The sequence below is a fragment of the Botryllus schlosseri genome, chromosome 7, assembly GCF_051294905.1.
Source record: "Botryllus schlosseri isolate E-star chromosome 7, Bs_hap1, whole genome shotgun sequence".
Taxonomy (NCBI): Eukaryota; Metazoa; Chordata; class Ascidiacea; order Stolidobranchia; family Styelidae; genus Botryllus; species Botryllus schlosseri.
In genome coordinates this window covers 26,087,601-26,108,575 of record NC_137242.1, presented here as the reverse complement: position 1 = coordinate 26,108,575, position 20,975 = coordinate 26,087,601, and the positions used below count along the sequence as shown (strand labels likewise).

Below are 20,975 nucleotides of genomic sequence, written 5' to 3'. Positions count from 1 at the left end.
CCATATGGCTTAAATCGACGCCCAATATATTGCCGTAAACCTGAAGTAGCCGCCTAGCGGTCTGAGATACTCTCGCGGCTCAGACGCCAGAGGGAATAGCGTTATGCGAGAAAATGTTCTCGATTTCTTGAAAATAAAATACAATTTTGTTCTTCTATATCTCCTGACGTCATACCTAGGCCCTCTCTTAGTATATGACCACCTGATTGCTTTCCGCATGAATCCCTACGTTCCAACGAGACATTACATGCTACTATAGCGCTTCATAGCCCAGCGCTACGATCTTGGAAAGGTACAGATGATAAGCACAATCACGCGGCCGCCGCCGATGAGTAATCGATTACGTAATCTCGTATTCTCGCTGAAGGCAACACGCGTCCAGTTCGACATAACATAGTAACTGCCTTGGCAATTTTGCCGTTAGCATACATCTCCATGCTATTGAAGTGTTATCAACCCCAGTTGCTTGTTATATGTAACTTGCAACTGCAAGGGATCCGTAAGTATACACATATTGCCTTATTCCACACTGCCTAGTGCCCATATACGCTCGGGAAGTCATTTCATGTGATACATTGCTTTATTTCGCATCAATTTGAACTGTATTCTACACCGCTAATGTTCCATGTATGATCAACAGTAGTCATAAAAGCCAACAGTAACTTTGTGTGCCATCTAAAACAGATATATAACTGCCTCTATATGATGTTGTTATCACAGGCTCGGGTACAAAAATAGCCTAACTCGCACGCTTATTTGTGCGGCGTTAGGGCTGGTGTCGGCTTTCTCATACAAAACTAAGCTCCATGATAGGGATATTGATGAATATGCCAGGATAATGGCTAACCATATGTATAATTTGCTATTGCCTGAAGCAATTGTACATCTGTTTGAAACCGCAACGAGTCAGGTCATCTTACGCAGCCATGATTTTCACGTAATAAGGTATGCTTCTTTCACGTCAATTTGAAACATCTTCTACTGCTAATCTTCGATATAAGGACTTTCATAGAATAGTATGACCAACAACAAGTCATAGAAGATAACTGTAATCGGTTATATGACGTCTAGAACGGAAGATACAATGGTTTATATTTCAGGCGGTCACTCACGCGAACATCATTACAAATTCAATTTTGCGGGAAATATTTTTGCGTGTTCAATCTGCATTTCAAGCAGGATATACATTGCCACATTAGGTTATACATGGTCTGATGTATGCGGATTTATAAGAGCAATACATACAAACCGATTGCAATCGTTTATGACCAATACAGGTCTAGCTATCTTGGAATAAATATCGACTCCTCTGCGTTAAACAGTCGCGGTCTAGTATACTAGACCGCCGGTCGCAAAGGGTTAAGCTGTTGGCCGGAATCTAATATCGCAACCTTTCGCAACTTTTCTTCATTTTTTTCGTGAAACATTTTTCCACTTTTTCTAGTTTTCGTGCAAATTTTCGCAACTTATTTTGATTTTTCATGCAACTACCTTTTTGCTGAAAATATTTGGCACTCTGTGAAAATGGATATTTTTATTATTTCACTGTCTTTGAAATTTGAGGTCCTTTCTGATTTGTCGTACATGCAGGCTATACCGCCGAAAATTATATTTTTGCCGGGTCAAATTTTTCAAGCTATTGATTTTGTTGAAGTCGAGTTTTGCTACGGTGCCTTGGATATGGATCGGTTCTAGCATCTCATTCCCTAATAATTTCAAGGAAATTGTCCATAACTGAAACTTTTTATGTGCAAATTCTGTGAAAAATAAGTGCAGCTTTCCTCGGATTTGACTGCAACAAAAACTTGCCCCAGTGATTACTATGGCCGGGCACTGTTCTGGTGTAGCTGCGCAAGAAAATATTTTTCAGAACGTAATATATAGGCTTCTTGGGATTGGGGATCATTATTTGAAGTAAAATTGTATCCTCATTTCGAGTATCAGTCAAAAATATTTGGATTTATTTCAATATGAATACATTATTCAATTGTATATTGAAGAAGCTCCATAAATACTGCCAAGAACATGCGACTCACTCCACTCAGTCCATGCATTCATGTATTCGCACAGACTTTTTCCGTCTTCGGCACTATGCCATTCTGCGGGCAGCGCTGTGACTATGAGTGTGCCGACGCTCACACCAAAATGTCTGGTCAAAATTATTGATAATAAAAAGCAGTTGTGCTCAGTCGCTCACCTATCCTGTTTAGCAGGGGTCATACCTCAATGTGGTTGCGGTGTCCATCGTACCTAGCTCTTTGTTATTGCAATTCCAGACCTGTGATAGCTCGGTATTGTTGCATTCTTTGACAATAACGGAGCCCTGCAACAGTCATAACAACACAATCAGTCGTTAATCAAGGTCAATGTTTTTGTAGGATTTGTAGTAAAAAAAACGTCATTAGACCAGCATATTGGTGAATGAACTCAGTAACTGATGATTTGAAAAGTAATAAAAAAAACAATTGTTTGTATACATTAGGGGTGGCGGGCCAATTTTCTGGATTTTGATGACGCCGCGGGCCGCAGCATCAATAATAGAGGCATTCCAATTCCTTCAAAGTAGGCTCTATTCGATGGGACATTGCACACACATCCTCATAATGTGATTAACTACTGTAGCAATTTACGACTGGCTCAAAGAACATCACATCTAAAAAGTCTACTGTTGTTTAATCAATCAATCAATCGTCAGATTATATTTTCATCTGCCCAAGACACACACTATGTACAATGCGATATCCAAGACACACAATGCGATGTAATGAACAGATAGGGGGATGCCGAACGACCAACCGGTTGGGGTCCCTTGAATTGGCATCGGCCTCGACCTAGTGCCCAATGTCACAGTCTTCTTTGATATTATTCTTTCTTCATCGGCCGTTTTTAGAAGCTATTTTTTGCTCTGTCTCTTTCTATTTCGGGTCTTTTTTTAGGCGTTTTTGTGGCCGTAAGAACAACGACACTGGGGAAGAGGAGTCCAGAATAACCTCCTACGTCGAGAATCAAACCCAGGCCGCCTGCTTGCATGGCGCAGACGCTCCCCACTATGCTATCTCCTCCGTTGTTGTAGGCTACTTAGTACAGAATAAGCATAATTCGTCAAAATTATGAGATAGAGACACCACCCGAGAGAACAGATGCATTACGACATGTGATGGTGTAGTTTGATAAGTAGTGTCAGGCTTTTTGGAGCAATTTTAGAGAGAATTTCAAGTTTTCAGATGTGAAAAAAGATGTGTGGAAATACAAAACCCACAAAACATTCCCTTGGGTTATTGGGATTTAGTTTAGCCGATGACATACAGTTATAGAGCACTAGAACAGCTACTGTAACAGTGCTGGTCACGACGATATAGGATGGTCTATTGCCATGTGATGTGGTGTTGGCCCGCGTATGCTCTGTGAGGTATGCAAGAGATTAAGCTGTAAACGGAATTTGATTAATTATCATCAAATCAACATCCGGGTTTCCACAGATGCGATTTTGCGTCACTGAAGCGCCAAACTGAAACAACTAAACAATATGAGCAATTGAGTAAATTATATTCACCGTTACTGACAAACTTTTAAATGTACGTTAGGGTGGTTCAAAAATAACCTTTTTTCCTGAATCTTGCAGGTTACTTGATTAAATCGTTAGGTTGCCTTAAAAAACGACGCACACCAAATTTGAATTCATTCCAACCAATATTCGCGGATTTCGTAGAGTTTGAAAATTTTGAATTTGCATAAAAATGCAAAAAAAAATTTTTTTCAAATTTTCCTTCCAACCTTATGAAATTGTTGCGCTGTCTTCAAAAACGATGGAAAACAAATTTGACTCAATTCCAAGCTGCAGAAGCGGAGTTATTCAAGTTTTTTGATGATAATTCTGAGATGATCCACCAATCAAGGATAATCCCAGAATTATCAAAGAAAAACTGAAATAACTCCACTTCTACGGCTTCGAATTGAGTCAAATTTGTTTTGCATCGTTTTCGAAGACAGCGCAACAATTTCATGGGGTTGGCAGAAAAATTTGAAAAATTTTTTTTTTGCATTTTTAGGCAAATTCAAAATTTTCAAACTCTACGAAATCCGCGAATATTGGTTGGAATGAATTCAAATTTGGTGTGCGTCGTTTTTTAAGGCAACCTAACGATTTAATCAAGTAACCTGCAAGATTCAGGAAAAAGGGTTATTTTTGAACCACCCTAATGTACGTTTAATCGATATAATTAGACCAACAACGCTTTCTTGATTGTGGGGAGCCTTGGTACATTCTCTAAGTCTGATATTGACATATTTTCATCACATGTTTCTACACCAGGGGTGGCCAACCTTTTTGCCATTCACTGCAGCATTTCGACTACCGTACTCATGTAGCCTACGGCCGCATTCCAGGGCATAGTCGTATTGAACGAGCTGGACGCCAAATACCGATATTAAAGTGTGTATGTCCATTTCCGGTGAACTCAGGACTAATCTATTTAACGATATAGGCTTACTATACGCACCGAAATCTCGAGTGGTCACTGGTAATGTTAAGGTACTGTTTATAGTCGGGCGAAGCGCGAAAAAAGTTTCCGATTCCCCAATGAATTTTGTCATTATTATTTGTAATTTTAGATATTACTATCAAACATTTACCATTTCTCAGCTCATGAGATCAGATTCACCGATGCCGGTACAGAGTGTGAATAAAATATCAAGATTATTTAAAATCTTTCAAGAAATCGAGAGTCAAGTCATTAAATTCAAATTGTATGACGGCCGCCAACACATACCAATTGAATCACATGTCCACAGCCGCACAAATTTCCCTTTACTGCCGCAGGTTGGCCACCCCTGTTCTACACGATAGTTCACTTACAGCAGAAATAGCGAGGCATTTTCCAGTCTCAATATTGATCAAGTTGCGGCGTTTGTACCATTTCCAGAGCTGCCAATAAGCCTCCTTGTAACTCCGACTGGGACAGTCCCACGTGAAATCCACGGTATCGTCTGGCATGACTTTTAAGCAGTGGCGAGAGATGGGAAGGGATGCAATGAAGAAGTCTGCACAATAAATGTCTCCGTTCAAATAGCAGCCAACTTGAGTCATAACTGACTTGACTCAGGTCATTTTCTTAAAAATAAAAAATGACTAGACTTGACTTGAGTCATTCTGTGTATTGAATCGACTTATATTTGAGTCAGTAGCCCAGCCGTACTTTTTCTTTTTAAGTTTTGTACTACAAGTAGATTTTGCTTGCTAGCATTTCTTCCTCAAGCGGTTATGATTTTAGACTACTGCTACTTGACTTGAACTCAGACTCGAGTCTCAACACCCTGACTCGACCCTTTGCTCACTGACTTGCACTGGAACTTCACTAGGTGGTGAATTGAAAATAACTCGACTTGACTCGAGTCGAAACTATAAAAGTGAGATTGACTTGTGACTCGGAACCAAGGTTGTAATGACTCAAGTCTCAGTTGACTCGAGTCGAGTACCAAGTTTTTTTCTGACTCAGCTTGACTCGAGTCACAAGCTTTCATTTACCGGTACTCGACTTGACTCGAGCCACAAGTTTACGATGACTCGACTTGACTCGAGTCGCAAGTTTTCATTGACTCAACTTGAACTTTTGACTCGACTTGACTTGGCCTTGAATGTTTACTTTTTACTTAAGCCGACTTGTAAATAGCTACTTCTACTTCTACTTGAGTACAGACGGTGAATACTTTGACCACTACTTTAAAAAACTTGAATACACATGTTATTGCCAGAAAATGAGTATAATTATTATGAATGCGATGCTTTCGATATTGCTCAAGAGTTTTAAAAAAGTGAGTTGAACCTGATTTGAACTCGATAACGAACAATGAACAATGTGATTTGGACTCAGACTCTAGTCACAACACTATGGCCCGTATTCAAAGAGACGCCTCGAACTCAAACTCAAGGCTTGCTCGACGGAGTAAAGGCGGAGTTCAACTCCATTGGAGTAGCTCCTTGGTATTCAAAGACATTTTCTAGCTTTGCTCAGTTTCGAGTCTTACTCGACACGTCTGGCATCGTTCGCAACTGTGCGCTGTGCGCTCGCTCGGTATGAGCTGTTAAGATGCCGGGTTGGAATCCCGGTACGTTTAGCGTAATATATTTGGTGTGCAGTATCACACCGTGAGGACAGTTAGTAGAATCTTTGGTGTGCACGAGACACCGATTCCATATTGGCAGATAGGTATACGGTACGTGTTTCATTCCTTTCAGATAAAATAGCTATTGACATAGATATGTTAGAATATTACATGCAAGTGAATGGAAACAGGCTGCAGCAAGTACGGAAGTACCTTACAGATTTTGATAATTCCGTGGAATACATCACTGAGGAACTGTGTTCTGATCGCTATAGGCTTACGAAAGCCGGTGTTAGTGGATTATGGAGATCCTACATAACCTTACAAGCCCATCCAACAAAGGCCTGCCCCTGCCCCCGTTGTTGAAGTTCCTTGTTGTTTTGCGCTTTTACGCCACAGGAAGCTTTCAAGTTGTTGCTGGGGAACTGGAACATGTCTCCCAGCTCACCGTTTGTTAATGGATTGGTGAAGCTGGACAGAATGGGCAGTATGGCCATAGCTCATAAAAGCTCAGCTTCAGCATACATCAAATTCCCACAAGTCGCAGCCAATGAGGCCACACGATATTACGACAAACAGCTGCTGAACAAGGTTCTAATATCCTCCAGAATAACTATAGAGAGGACTTTTGGAGTGTGGAAGAGCGTGTTCCCCTGCTTATCACTGGGTCTACGGGCGACACATCCATGACTGTGATTGATGTTAACAGCAGTGTTATACAACTATGCCAGAAAGCACAGGTAATATATTTCTTGATTTTTTTAATATCAAGCGCTTAACTCCCTTCAAATTTAGGTGCATCATCAACAATGAAACTGATGTCCCTGTCATCCCATAAGAAGTTGTAGAGGCACCAAGAGATGTACGAGGCTCCCTGAGAGGCCTAGCTCGGAGACGACGGATCGTAGATACCCACTTTACGAATGAAATTTAATTTGTTATCAGAAATAAAGAAACTGCGGTATCACTTGTATGGAACCGAACGAAATGGTACAAAGAAAAGAAGTGGAACAGTAACTATCAATAATCCACGGTTACATGGGCATAGCGAAAAAAGCATAAATATCACGGTGCGGTGTTGCAAGTCAAGGCTTATGCAGTTAAACGGGCATAGCAAAAGAAACGTATTGATGTCACGGTGCTGCAATTAGAGGCATAGTAACTATCAATAATGCACGGTTAAAAGGGTATGGCACAAGAAAAGCATTCGTGTCACATTGCTGCAAGTACAAGCATAGTAACTATCAATAATCCACAGTTAAACGGGTATGGCACAAGGAAAGCATTCATGTCACATTGCTGCAAGTACAAGCATAGTAACATCAATAATGCGCAGGTAAATGGCACAAAAAAATATTTGCATCACGGTGCTGCAAGCAGAAGCAATGAATCTTAAATTGAAAGCTTTTATAAAGTAGGTAGACCAGTTTCTAGTGGGACTGGTGAAGGCAAGCCTTCAAGCTTTTGCCTTACATCTGCTATCAACAGCTGCTTGGTCACAAGTACCGACTGCAGATCAGCAACGGACTGCTGCTTCTCTACTAAGAGCCTTTGCTGTTGCAAGCAGTCAATTTCCAATTTAATCTTTTCCACTTTCAACTCATGCTCCAAGAACATGGCATCCGATATGAAGTTGTTAACTTCAGCTCTTTTTGGTTTCTTTCTTGGCATCTCTGTCTGTTCCGTTTCTTTCACCACCGGCCTTGGAAGCCGGAGTTGCAGTCGTGAAACTTACATCTGAAATTGGGATATATGATATAGAAAGCACTCATTGCATAGCAAATGTGTATAAATTCTAAATAACTTATATATGCTTATAAAGCTTTGCTCAGAATTTTAGTCATGTATCTGTATATATTTACACAGATTTTAGTTAACGTTCATTAATAATAAACAATATCGATGTCAACATCACATCGTGGATATGCCCCAGACCCTGATCACCATTGACTGGCTATGGTCCTCATGACTATCAATCAATGCGCAGTGCTAATTCTGGTAAGTGTTAGCTTTCGGGTTTGCGAATATAAGGTTTTACAGTTATTATACGGAGCGATTTTGGAGGTATGGCACAAATTTGGTATGTACAGGAATCGCAGCTAAGCGGTAACCCAACACGCAGCAAAACCTACATAACCAGAGACAGCGATGCTCAAATATCAACAGCGAATACCGTTGACTACTAATAGCGGGGATAACTGCTTGATATGGTGCTTTTATCAATGAAGTGTCCATTATTATGGAATAACGTACCTGAAGATGTCGATGTTACGGAAACGTCCATAAACACCACTTGGTCAGAATCAAAATCGTTCTGGAGTGGCTCGAATTGTTCCGCAGTTCCGGTATCATGCTATGGATCATCTGTGACATCTCTGGTACTGCCTTGGTTGCAGGACCTCCGCCAGTTGCAGCCAGGTGGGCACGTTCCTCTGTTATATCTTCTTTCGATCTGTTGAAATGCATACGCTACGCATTAGAACTGGCCTCGGCATATTCCTAGAATTTCATCAAAAATCTTACCTCGCCTTCATGTTATTCCAACATTTTTTAAGCTGCTTGGATGATACCTTTTGAGCATCCGGGAAGGAATTGTATTGAACGGCAAGATCTTCCCATGCAGCATTTTCCTTTGGATAGAATTTCCATCATTTCTTTTATCCTCAAGTACATCCAGCTTTGCGCTTACAAGAGTCATAAGACGGCTCTTGTCAGCCAAACTAAACCTTAATTTTGACATAACTGTAACTGTAACTGGAAAAATGTTTCTGTTGAAATCCAACAATATAGTTTGCTTTCCTAACATTATCATGTGGCAGAGACATCGAGAAAACTGCGAAAAAGCAAGGCTTGTATGAATACTACCACATCACTGCCATACTTTACAACTACCATTTCATTGATATACAGTACACTATTATACAGCTTATTAAAGCCAGATATTACATGAAAATGATCGAACTCTGTGGACTTTACAATGTACTATACCTGTATAGTTTACCATTAAGATCATAAATACGATTAATATATGTGCACAGCCCATCATCCCACAGCATACTACCAGAAAAGTCAGTGCAAAGCGTTCGAGTAAAGCCTTGAGACAGCCCCCGGCTCGACTCGGAAAACGCGCACTCGACTGCCAAATTCTCAGCTCGTCAGCTACCGCGCATCGTCTCTGAATACCAAACAGCTCGAAGTCGAGCTCGACAGACTGCGAAGTCCGACTCCAGCCGTGCTCAAACTCATTATTGAGTTGCGCTCTCTGAATACCGATTGTTACGCAATTTTGACGCAAAGTGAGTTTGAGTACTGAGTGAGGTTTCTTGAATACGGGCCTATGACTCGGCCCTGTGCTCCCAGACTTGCACTAGGTGGTGAGTTGACAATGACTCGACCTGACTTGTGACTTGGTTACAACCCTGTCAAATACCGATCAGGTGATAAGCTAGTCAAAGCATAGATGGTGTTAAATAGAGTAACATAAACATATTTCAAGTATATAGGCTATTTTCAAAACTCTTGAAGGTACGGAACTTCAATAAAAATTGAATAATAATTCATTTTGAAATATTTTAGGCTGATACTAGTCGGGGTTCCTTGTCAGCAACTAGTAGAGAATTAGAAAGAACATTGTAAATCAACAATCGTATCACAAAATAACACGTCATCGGCATGAAATTTTGAATAATTGGGGCGAAGAGATGGCTTAATCTCGATGTACTAATTTTAGAAGGTACACAAACTGCTTCGGTTGTCGGCGTATTTTGATAAAAGTCGACTTCAAGGTACAAAAATGAAAGTGTAAACGGCCTCTCCCCACGACGTGAAATTTGTCGTCTCGATAATTTTTCGCACAAACAGGATTGTCCAACAAATGTTTGCCAATGGCAAAATTCATGGTCTTTGCTTATTCTGATTCAAGCTTCAAGGGATGAGTTAAGGACGAGATTTTCCCCGAGTATGATCCTCGTGTTCTATTAAATCTAGGGATCGTTGTGCAAACTATTTTTCGTGATCGTAAGCAACGCCAACATTCCTTACATTCGCCCAGGAGCAGGGCTGCGCATTAGGGTTGTTCAAAAATAACATTTTTTCCAAATTTCACTCGCTTAGTGATAAAATTGTCAGGTTGCCTAAAAAAACGCTACACACCAAATTTCAGCCAATTCCGACCAGTAAAGGCGGCAATTTTGAATTGAAATTTCGACCATTTTTGAATTCATAGTATTTACGGTAGCAAATTTTGACACTTCGGTATAGCCAAACATCTCGTTCCAGGCATGTCTGAAGTGAGAATGATGCTTTTTTCACGCGTTTACATCTTTATAAAGGCCTGTGATAGAGTTTGGATGATGAAATTGCGAATATATGAAAATGGATATGACACTGAAAAGCTATGGAACTACATTGAAAGAGCCCCGTGAAAATGATGGTGATATACATCGCATGTTAATACTTTCAGCACTAAAATCCGGGACCATAAAGAGTAAATAAAATGCCAAGCAGGTAAAATATATTTCCCAGACTTTCGCATCAGTGTGAATTTCACGTAATAAGAGCCAATAAGCTTGTGGATGTTGTCTTCACAACGCTTTATGCCATTTATTTGTCCGATATCATGTGGTAGAATGTCTATATTCCTCTGGCAAGCGAACTACCAATCGCGAGACATTTTGTCGACTTTCAGAGACCCTACATCATTCTCCAGACTATTATCTCAAGAGAACTCCAATATCCCGCGATTGGATGTTCAAGGAATCTCAGGTCATCATTAGGTTGATAGCGATGCCGGTCTCATGTTTCGTTATTTGAGACAACGACCCCTTAGATACGCCATGTTGAACTCACTGTGCAATGTTTGCTTACCCCTTATCTTTTCATTGGATCACAATCTTGTGGTGTAGGCTATCGAACGAATAAATATTGCTAATAAAACCGAACAAACTCCGTTTCGATTGATTCTAACCTTTTACTGATTCCAAACTCGCAGTTGCACAAGCATTAGCATTAGTCAGCGGCCCAGAAAAACGCTGCTGATTACAATCGGAAATGGTCTACACACCAAATAAATGACATGTATGGGGTATGGTACTTCAGATATCATTTTTATTTTCTCGAAAAGCCAGGGAAACCAAATTGTAACATACCAACTTCACAGAGCGTATTAATTACACTGGTCAACAAAATGAAAAAAAAATTTTTAGGCAGAACATATGAGAGCCGTTTCTGGGGTTTTTGAGGTTGCTGATAATGAATATAACATTAGTTTTGTCAGATTGGCTCTCTGTCAGAAGATATTTTTATACCCCTAAAAAAGCACAAATTTACTGTATTCACCCTTAAATTTTTCACTTGGTAGGAAGAAAATCGTAGTTTTTTTCTCATTTTATTCTGAGCCCAAATGGTTAATTGACTATGAAGAACCCTCATGTCATTCTCAGTCATTCTATCAATATTAACATGGCATGATGCAAAATATTTGTTTATCAGAAAAGCAATTTGTCAAGCCTAAAATCGTACTTTTGCACAACAGAAATTCATATTCCCCTGTATCAATTGGTCATTCTACCAAAATTAAAGAGTATAAAACTATAAAATTTGTCCTTGAAAGGCTTCACTACAATACTCATATGTGTCTCATTTCTATTGACTGGTAAATGGATAATTTTCCACTGATTTAACAAAGTGGGCATACCTAGTAACCATGTCAAACGAAAAGCTTAAATCTGGTATCCGGTTTATTCGAATACCGATGAAAGATTCCAATTTCACATTAGGAAGGAGTTCAAAGCATGTGATTTCTCCTAAGATGTAGTGAATAAAACTTTTTAGATGATCACAAAGCACCCAACTACAAACAGTTGGTCCGAAAATTCGTATCTGCATATGCATATCGAACACTTGAGCACAAACATGAGCATAAAGGCTCACTTCCTGTTCAGTCATCTTGATAGATTTCCTTATCATCTTGTTGATTAGCAAGGGGGGAGGTTCTACCAAGACATCAGAACAACAAACGAAAGATACAAGGGCAGATGAGATGAACCATTGCACATATTATGTCAGACCATTTCCGGAACCTTTCAAGAAACTGCACTAAATAGCTTACAGGCGAAAATTGTACAAAAAACAATTTCGATTTAAAATATATCAGTAATATTGCATTCCAACTGATTATTTCAAATTTATAATAGGTGGCTGACGAAAAACTGATGGAATTAATGCCACATTATTTGAGTATCTAGGTAAATATTATATACATGACTGGAGTTTATTTATGTACATGATATCCGTGAAAGTCTGTAACTGTGATAAATCTATTACCCCTAAATATAGTGCTGTTGCTGTATTTTGATTTAAAATGGTCTTCTGTGTGTAAAAATAACAAGTAGATTGAATTTCTAAACTTTATAGTATGACTAAGCCTATTTTGTATCTAGTCAATACCGCGAAAATGGGAGATTTTGGTCAAAATAGCCCCATGGGTTATCTCCACAACAAGAGGCAATTTGAAAAAAAACAAGGTCATATTCGGAATCAGTGCCCTGCAGAACCCCCAAAACCAATCTTACTTTGTCTGCCTAAAAATATGTGTTGACCAGTGTCTATGGGATCTTTCACTATCAAAAGTTCTATTTGCAGTAGTGCAATAAAGCGCATTGCCATATTACTAGGCTAAGTGAAGACAATTGTATGGTAAGACAATAATCAATAATCAGGATCAGGAGATTATATTTTTATCTGATCAAGGCACACACAATGTACAATGCGATAAGACACCATGCGATGTTATGAACATAATTATACATATATAGCATAATTATAGGATGCCGAACGTCGCACAGCTGCGGTCTCTTAAGCTGACATCCACCTCGGCCTACTGCCCAATGTCACAGGTCATTTTCAATGTTGATCTTTATGCCTTGACAAGTTCTCGTTCTTCCCATTCCTACGAGCGCTTTTCTTCATCGGGTCTTTTTTCACCACAAAATCTCGAGAATGATATGAAATGGTTCAGAAGATTTATTGATATGAGCAAGAAATGTAATCACTCTCGAGATTATCATCCAACTGGTCACATGACATACCTCAAACATCCCATTGTGCATTGGCGCGAGTACATTACGGAACATATAAATGGCCTATGATGATGCGGATCCGCTAAAATTTGAAAATAATGCCTCAGCATTCGTAATTCGCCTTGTAGAGGTATATAGGAGTCGTGCAAAGCAAATATCATAATGCATTGCGAAGAAAACAGACGCAACAGCATCAAATCTACATCGACACGATAAAAGATACTTTCGGGTATCGATATTAACCTAGGAAATATATTTTGCTGTATTTTACCTGTGCGTCAGTTCATTTTCTCTTCATGATGCCCGATTGCAGCCTTAAAAGTATTTTATTTGCTAATATATCACCATCGTTTAAACGCGACTATTTCAATTCCGTTGACTCATTTCCAGCAAATCAGTGTCAAATTAATTTTTCATTAATTACGAGTTTCATTATCTCAACTCTATCACAGAATGGTATTAAGATGTAAACATGTGAAAAAAGCCTCGCTTTCCCTTCAGGCATGCCTGGAACACGATGTTTGGTCACATCGAAGTGTCAAAAGTTGCCACCGTAAATACTATAAATTCAAAAATGGTCGAAATTTCAATTCAAGATGGCACGGCCTTTACTGGTCTGAATTGACTGAAATTTGGTGTGTAGCGTTTTTTAGGCAACCTGACAATTTATCACTAAGCGAGTGAAATTTGAAAAAAAAAGTTATTTTTGAACAACCCTACTGCACATGTCATAAAAACAGCTGATACACAATGCACAATTACAGATACATAACACTAGTTATCAAATCATACCATCACTCGGCCCGCCTGCTATTTTGCAATCGTTTTCATCAAAATCACCAAGGCATTCGCTGAATCCGTCGCATATCCGGGACTTTGCAAAGCATCCGGGTTGGGAGGTATTCATCGAGACGCATTCGAATTGATAGAAACCGCACTGTCACAGAACAACAACAGCAAGTTATAAAATTGGCGGTAATTGCAAGCAGCAGACTTGTACAATCTACCAATCTAGTTAGTTGGGTCAACTATCAACTAGTTTTTCGAGTAGTTTTAGTTCTAATTCGACTTGCAGATTTTGAAAAAAGGGAAAAGTTCTAGTTCTAGTTGCGCATTTAAAAAAATTTAGTTGCCGCGCAGCTAGAAAACGCGTTTCGGCGTTTGGTGTGAATCGTGATACCTGTGTTCTTTCATGAGATCATCTCGCATCCATTGCTAGCTCAGAGTCATCACTACTAACAGTGGCGTAGCCAGGGGTGGATTTTTGGGGTCGAAAACTCTCCCATTACAAACTTGAAAACTTACCCATCCTCTTGATATGTTATTTTGAAATGAAATTCTACCTCAAATATTTCTTAACTTATTTGCAAGTCAGTAATTCGTAGATCTGTTATTACTTAGTTGTGATTTAGTTAGTCGCGTTTTTCTGAAGGTTTAGTTCTAGTTGCAAGTTTTGAAAAGCGAACAGTTCTACTTCTAGGTGAAAGCAGCGTCCCCTCTAAGATGCGCGCGTGCGCAATTGCGCAGTGCTGACACGGTCTCTGCGTACAGAAAATCTAAGCTGTGCACAAGAAAAAATCCAACCTGAATTAGAAATAAAATCAACAAAAGCGGCTGCACGCACAGGAAAATGTGTAGCGCGCATAAAAAAAAAAACGAAGTGATGATCTTTTTTTAGTCGTTACGCACTGTTGTCGAAGATACTGCGGAGTGAGTTGGTGAGTGCGCACAGACTTGTGACAAATTAGAGGGATCATTGGTTGCAAGCCTTGAAAGTGAGTAGTTCTAGTTTTAGTTCTAGTAGCAGATTTTGGAAAATGAGTATTTTTATTTTTAATCATGGTTGCGTATTTCGAAAATTCACTAGTTTGTACAAGTCTGGATAACAGGAACATACCTTCGATTCATAGCAGCTGTCGCTAACGCACTTCTGAACATCGACACTGCTACCCTGACAGTCTGTGCTTGAGCTTTTCTGCCTGCATCTTCTACCTCTTGATCTTTCTCCCTCTATTCCGCATTTGGGTGCGTTGCAGTCTCCCCATATGGACCATGCTGTCCACCCGCCTGTATCATTTCATAACACGGTGTTGGCTTTGATAGAATCGTAGAATTTTCATAGAAACAGAGACATTTCGTTAGTTTATTATTATTTTTTCCGTTCAAAACCTCACAAGATTTGATTACAATTAGGGCTTCCTGCATTGAAATAAAGATGATTTGGTATGATTTCAACCATACCTATTTCATTGCACTTAGTGACAATGTTATGGGTTGATCATAATTTCATTTTAGCTAATGTGTGTAGCTTAGCACTTTGTGCTTTGTAATTATTATCGAAAGTATAATTTTCGATGAAAATACATTGTTACAGTGGTTATTGAATTGAACGATAAACAATGCATAAAATGTGTTTGTTCAATAACCGTCGACCACTAATGCATTACAGCATGCATTTATGAGAGATCGCAACGAACACAGCATAACAACTTATTAGGAGGTCAAATTACAATACCTATATTTTGAGGGGGTTAAAATAAACAGAATTGGCCGGCGGTTTTGATGATCTAATTCAGTGGTTCTCAACCGCCGGTCCGCGACGTCTTTCCTGCCGGTCCGCCGGGCAATTTTCAATTTTATACCTTAATTTCAACATGCAATATGTTGAAGGCGTGTCCATTAATAAAATAAATAAAACATCAAAATTTAGACTGATTGAGAACTTCGTGAGGTAACATTAGGCCGGAAACATTTGACTTGAAGTTCAAGCCGTGTCATTTGACAACATGCGAGCGTATTTTAGCTGAAGCTTCATCCAACTTTTTTTCAATTTTTTCACGCTTTGTCCGATTTTGTGTCACCAAATACCTTGATTATTGGGTGCCTTTCAGCCAGGAAATACGCACGATTTAGAAGATTAGGCATTTCCGGTGTCAGCAATTGCCGCGCCACGACGCACCAATTGAAGTGTAGGCTAACATAGGACTGCGAAAAGTGTGCCATATTTGACGGCGAGAAAACCTTGGTCGGAAACGACTGCCCTTTGTAGTCCGAAAACCGAGATATAGGCTACATATGTCAAATTGTCCATATAGGCACTTAAATGGCTGGAGCCGAATTTCGCTGTCCTGGCAATCTGTACCCCACTGGGAAAAAGCCATCCCACGGATATAAGTTATTTGGCAGTGAATAAATGCATAATGAGATTGATTTATTCAGCTGTTCTTGTGTAAGTCACACTAATATGTAACTTAGTTACTCCCGCCATTTACCCACTTCAAAATTTTAGTGTTTTTGGGCTGTAACTCGTTTTGTGTTCACAATAGAGAAAACTTTCTTCTTAAGACAGATATGTTTCTGCAGCTTTTGAGCTATATATCATGACTCTACAACCAGTGGTTGTCGAGATAGGCAACTTTATCTCCTCGCGCGCATAAATTGGGGGTTGCCGGCTGGAAAATGGGGGCAATCCCCTAAAGTCAATTTTTATTGAAGTTTTATGTCATTTGTCGGGATTTAAGAACCCTGTTTTTTCTATTTAAAAATAATCATTTTCACTCCACCCTAATGAATTAATGACATGCAACAAAGTAATTATTGCAACAGCTCAGCCCGAGTATGTTTAATTTGATTACATGACCTAAATTTTCCAAGACCACACCTCACTCAGCTCTACCTGAGAATCTGAGAATTCTGAGGATAAAAAAAAATTATAGCAATATGTACGCAATCACCAATATTAGTGACCGATTCGGTCATGAATTATAGAAAATTTTCGCGCTTGGCGCGCTTAGGCTGCGTAAACTCTCAGCCAGCACCAAGTAGAATGGATGTGCTCACATACTGGTGAAAGCATCTATCTAACTGTGGGGAGGGGGAGGGGGCAAGAACAACGTCATTCGGGGGGTTGACTGACGACGTGCCTTTTCGGCACTGGTTTTGTGTATGGCCGTTGGCCAGGTAGAGCTGTTGTCATGTGTTTTCGTTCGGCCTATTGTATCCGTAGTAGCCTACGCCTGGTGGTGGTGGGCAATGAGCCTTCACCAAGGTAGCACGACAAGGTGTTTGGTTCAAATCCGAAACACTTCTTCTCTCGATATTGTCAAAGAGAAGAATATTATTCGAGTTGGTGTAGTCGGTAAAATCCACGGCATACGGCGCGAAAGACTGTAAACACCATATACTTGCAAAAACGGCTTCATACTTTACATTTTGGGTTGGTTGCAATTTCTGAAAGTACACCGGTCCGCCATATATTTTTCGAAATTTTACCGGTCCGCGAGGTGAAAAAGGTTGAGAACCACTGATCTAATTTACTAATACTATGCAAATCAGGGTGGCAACCATGTCACAAGGTCACAAGTCACTAGTGAATTCTACTTTTATAGTTTTGACACGAGCCAAGTCGAGTCATTTTCAATTACCCATTGAGTTAAGTCCGATTCCAAGTCCGTGTACAAAGGTTGGAGTTTGAGTTCAAGTCATTGTGTTTACTGTTCATTTTCGAGCTCCTGTTTAACTCAGTACTTACAACTCTGTCTAGCCTAGGCTCCTCTCGCCATTATATAAAGCGTTGAAAAAGAATCAGCTGTTGGTTATTTTATGTCGCATAATTATTTGTAAATCTTATGTTGCTACATTCATTCTTAGGTTGTGTCTTACTTTCATTCAGTTATATGTTGATGCAGCTCTGATTTCGAACATGGATATTGCATGAAACTCATTGTAAAATCGTTTGAATTACACTGATTATCGTCAGTAAATAAACATTTAGACAGGCTTCTGCGCAGAGAAATTCTAGTTATCTAATTAGACTAATTAAAGTAAAGTGCCGGAAATCAAATTCTGATCAGATTAGTGAAAGGTTTATTTGCTCTAAATCTAATTCGATTCCAATTAGTGAAGTACAGTAAACCGGGGTAACTTTGGACTTGAGGGTAACTTTGGACACTAAGCAGTAAAAGATTTAAATGGTAATTGATGAAAAAGGGTTGCTGCTGGATGTCCAATTCTTTTTCATGAGGCAACAGTACTACAAGTAGTCTCTATAAAAGGTGGATTCATTTCACTACCAGATAAACTTGACCCAACATCGATAAATTAATGGAGGGGGTCAATTTCGTCAAAATTGATGGCCAATAAACTTCTTACAGCCAAACATAGATAGCATGTGATTCATGATTCAAACCTTGGCAGCAGATACCTCTAAGTAGTCCTAATCCATGGCCAAAATCTCAGTGGGCTCACCCTTAGATCAATACAAGAAAATGTGATGTCCAAAGTTACCCCGTCAAATTTTATCAGAACGGGGCAACTTTGGACAGTGAAAAATGTGATATTTAGAGCTCTGGAAAGTGGCTGCTTCATCTGTGTCAAAGGGTGTCGTCAACTATATTCCTTATGACTGGCCTGATGGATTCTTAAAATGGAATGAGAAGGTTAATAAATTAGGAGTTTGCCAAAATATGAAAAAATGGGTAGGCAATGAGCTGAGAGATTGTAATCGGGTGTAAGCTACTTGAAAAACTTATCACATACTCCTAAAGATGCGCCTGCTGAATATGGGATATCGTAAATTACGACAAATACATCCATCAGAGGACATAGGAAAGGGAAAATATATCTTTTCTAGAACAGTAATAGATTCGAAATCGGCAATAAATCAAGCTAACATACTTAATGTTTGCTGTTGATTGCTGACACTGCCAGTGGGATACTCCATTGTCACCATACGTTATTATAAGTCCCAATTAGTGAAGGCATGAGGGAAAATTGAGTGAAGGGATGAATAAGGGGGCATTAGTCTTCATAAACTACCTATTTTTTTTTGGGGGGGGGGGTGTTTAGGTAAAAACCATGCAATAGGCCAGACATAATACTATTTTGTTTCAGTTTTAGCCAATGCTCTCATCAACTCTTACCAAATAAGCCTCATTTACGAGGTTTCATAAACAATAGAGGGTAAAGGCATACAAAAAACTACATTGTCCAAAGTTACCCCACATGCACGGGTAACTTTGGACACGGATAATTTACAAAAATAAGGTACTTATTTATGACCATGAAGATTTTGGATTAGTTAATTCTAATCTTTGCTCCATGACTCCAAAAAAACACAAAACTTGCCTCCCCTACACCCTAGCATTTCCAAGATACAAAGCGGAATTGTTGAGAATTGTCCAATGTTACCCCGGTTTACGGGTATGCCATAACTTCAATTCTAGTCAAATTGCTGGGTTTTCTAGAAAATACTGTATGGTGTGAAACGAGGCAAGCTTGCTGTACAGAGATTTGCTAGGCTATTCTTGTGCTTATGAGATTTAAGTCTGATTTGATATTAAATGAACTACATTCAATGTCCAAGTTTTCGTGAATTCAGTAAATCTAATTCAAATCTGATTCTGAAAAATCTGTGTACTGTGTTGCTATAATTTCAATTCTTATCTTATTTGGAAAAGCTGATAATATTCTAGTTGGCTAAACGTTAGCCTACAACAAACATTACAACATAATATCGATTTAACCAAAATTGGCCGATAACAATCACTTTTGTTCACTACTTTTAAGTGGGCTATCCAAGATGTGAAGATTTCCAGTTTCTTGGCTCGAGTATGGTGCGGTCACACTATCTGGTATACTAGATGACACAAAAATCATGCAGAAGCTTACCACAAAAATCACACGTCTTTTTACATTTATTTCTGCCCTTCACAGTTTCGCAATCACCATTTGCCAATATGGTTGCGCAATCGGAGGCGGCAATAAAATCGATGCAATCAAAAACTGCAATAAAATGTCAATTAGAGATCACAGTCCATCCCAGACAAGGAATCGTAATACCTGATGCAAGAATTGATGGTATATGGCACAGCGATATCAGAAGAAATATGACAACAGCATACGCCATCACTCGCTTGATGTGAAATAAAATCTATCCAGCTCAACAAAATGCTTTCGATGAAAATAAGGCAAAATCATATCTCAATGTTTCTATATCTATAAGATATTCTGGTAGCCTACTGGGTAGGCCTATATTCTAGGATTGAAAATGAATGAATTTATCACAGTACATAGGCTACAATTTTTTTTCGAATCCAAAATAGTCTACTACAATAACTACGCTTCTACGGGTTGAAATTGAGACAAATGATGTGCAGCATTTTTAGCGAACGTAACACTGAGCGCTGAAAACTGATCCAACTAATAGGTCTGTTAAAATAGAAATTTCACCAGAAAATTGTGACAGATCATCACAGGTAAATGATGTAAAAAGGCCTAAATGCTACAGATAACAATCAAGAAGGTAGGCTACATGTCTGGTAGGGAAATTTGTTCGAAAGAGAGAGATATTTATTGATTTGTCCAACCGTAAAGAAAACATCATTGGCACATGAAACAACAATAAATGAACTTAACGGTATAGGGTGTGACCGATATGACTCTGGGTAGGGTCAACTGGTCTGATCACACCCACAAGCCTTTTTAAACCAGCAAATCAGCATGTTCCATGTCCACAGTAATTTTTTTAAGGTATAAGTAACTTTAAATGCAAAAAAAACAGGACATTTATGCATTTTCGAGCGTCCTCGGAGGACCAATCAGTTCTCTAGAGGAAAGAATACAAATCCCCTTAATAGAGGATATTTGGGAGGCTATTAGTATGACTATTTCGGAACTTCTATTTGCAATGAGGTGAAGGGAGAAAAGAGTCCAACGCATTTCACTATAGCTGACTAACATACGTGAATTAGTGACGTAGTCGAAAACTTCGAATAACCTCCCTGTGGGATTGAT

At 39.2% G+C, this 20,975-nt stretch overlaps 1 protein-coding gene and 2 long non-coding RNA genes across 4 annotated transcripts in view; 1 reads left to right on the top strand and 2 right to left on the bottom strand.

Moving 5' to 3' along the window:
• LOC145443175 (uncharacterized) overlaps positions 1–20,179 on the bottom strand; it is a 132,498-nt gene extending 112,319 nt beyond the window's left edge. The window contains exons 1-7 of one of the 2 annotated variants that reach the window (XM_080321167.1): positions 20,022–20,179; positions 19,851–19,964; positions 15,079–15,248; positions 13,974–14,118; positions 4,856–5,040; positions 2,223–2,323; positions 2,037–2,149 (exon numbers count right to left, since the gene is read on the bottom strand). In XM_080321167.1, coding sequence (XP_080177293.1) covers positions 2,037–2,149; positions 2,223–2,323; positions 4,856–5,040; positions 13,974–14,118; positions 15,079–15,248; positions 19,851–19,964; positions 20,022–20,088 — 895 coding nt within the window. In that variant the 5' untranslated portion in view covers positions 20,089–20,179. The remainder of the gene's footprint in view (positions 1–2,036; positions 2,150–2,222; positions 2,324–4,855; positions 5,041–13,973; positions 14,119–15,078; positions 15,249–19,850; positions 19,965–20,021) is intronic. The other variant, XM_080321166.1, reaches the window with a different exon arrangement.
• LOC145443178 (uncharacterized) lies at positions 5,321–7,066 on the top strand. The gene is made up of 2 exons (XR_013916330.1): positions 5,321–6,842; positions 6,898–7,066. It is a non-coding gene; the product is annotated as an uncharacterized LOC145443178 (long non-coding RNA).
• Positions 8,356–8,868, bottom strand: LOC145443177 (uncharacterized). Its single transcript, XR_013916329.1, has 2 exons — positions 8,626–8,868; positions 8,356–8,554 (listed from the first exon to the last, which is right to left on the bottom strand). It is a non-coding gene; the product is annotated as an uncharacterized LOC145443177 (long non-coding RNA).
• Positions 20,180–20,975: the final 796 nt, after the last annotated feature.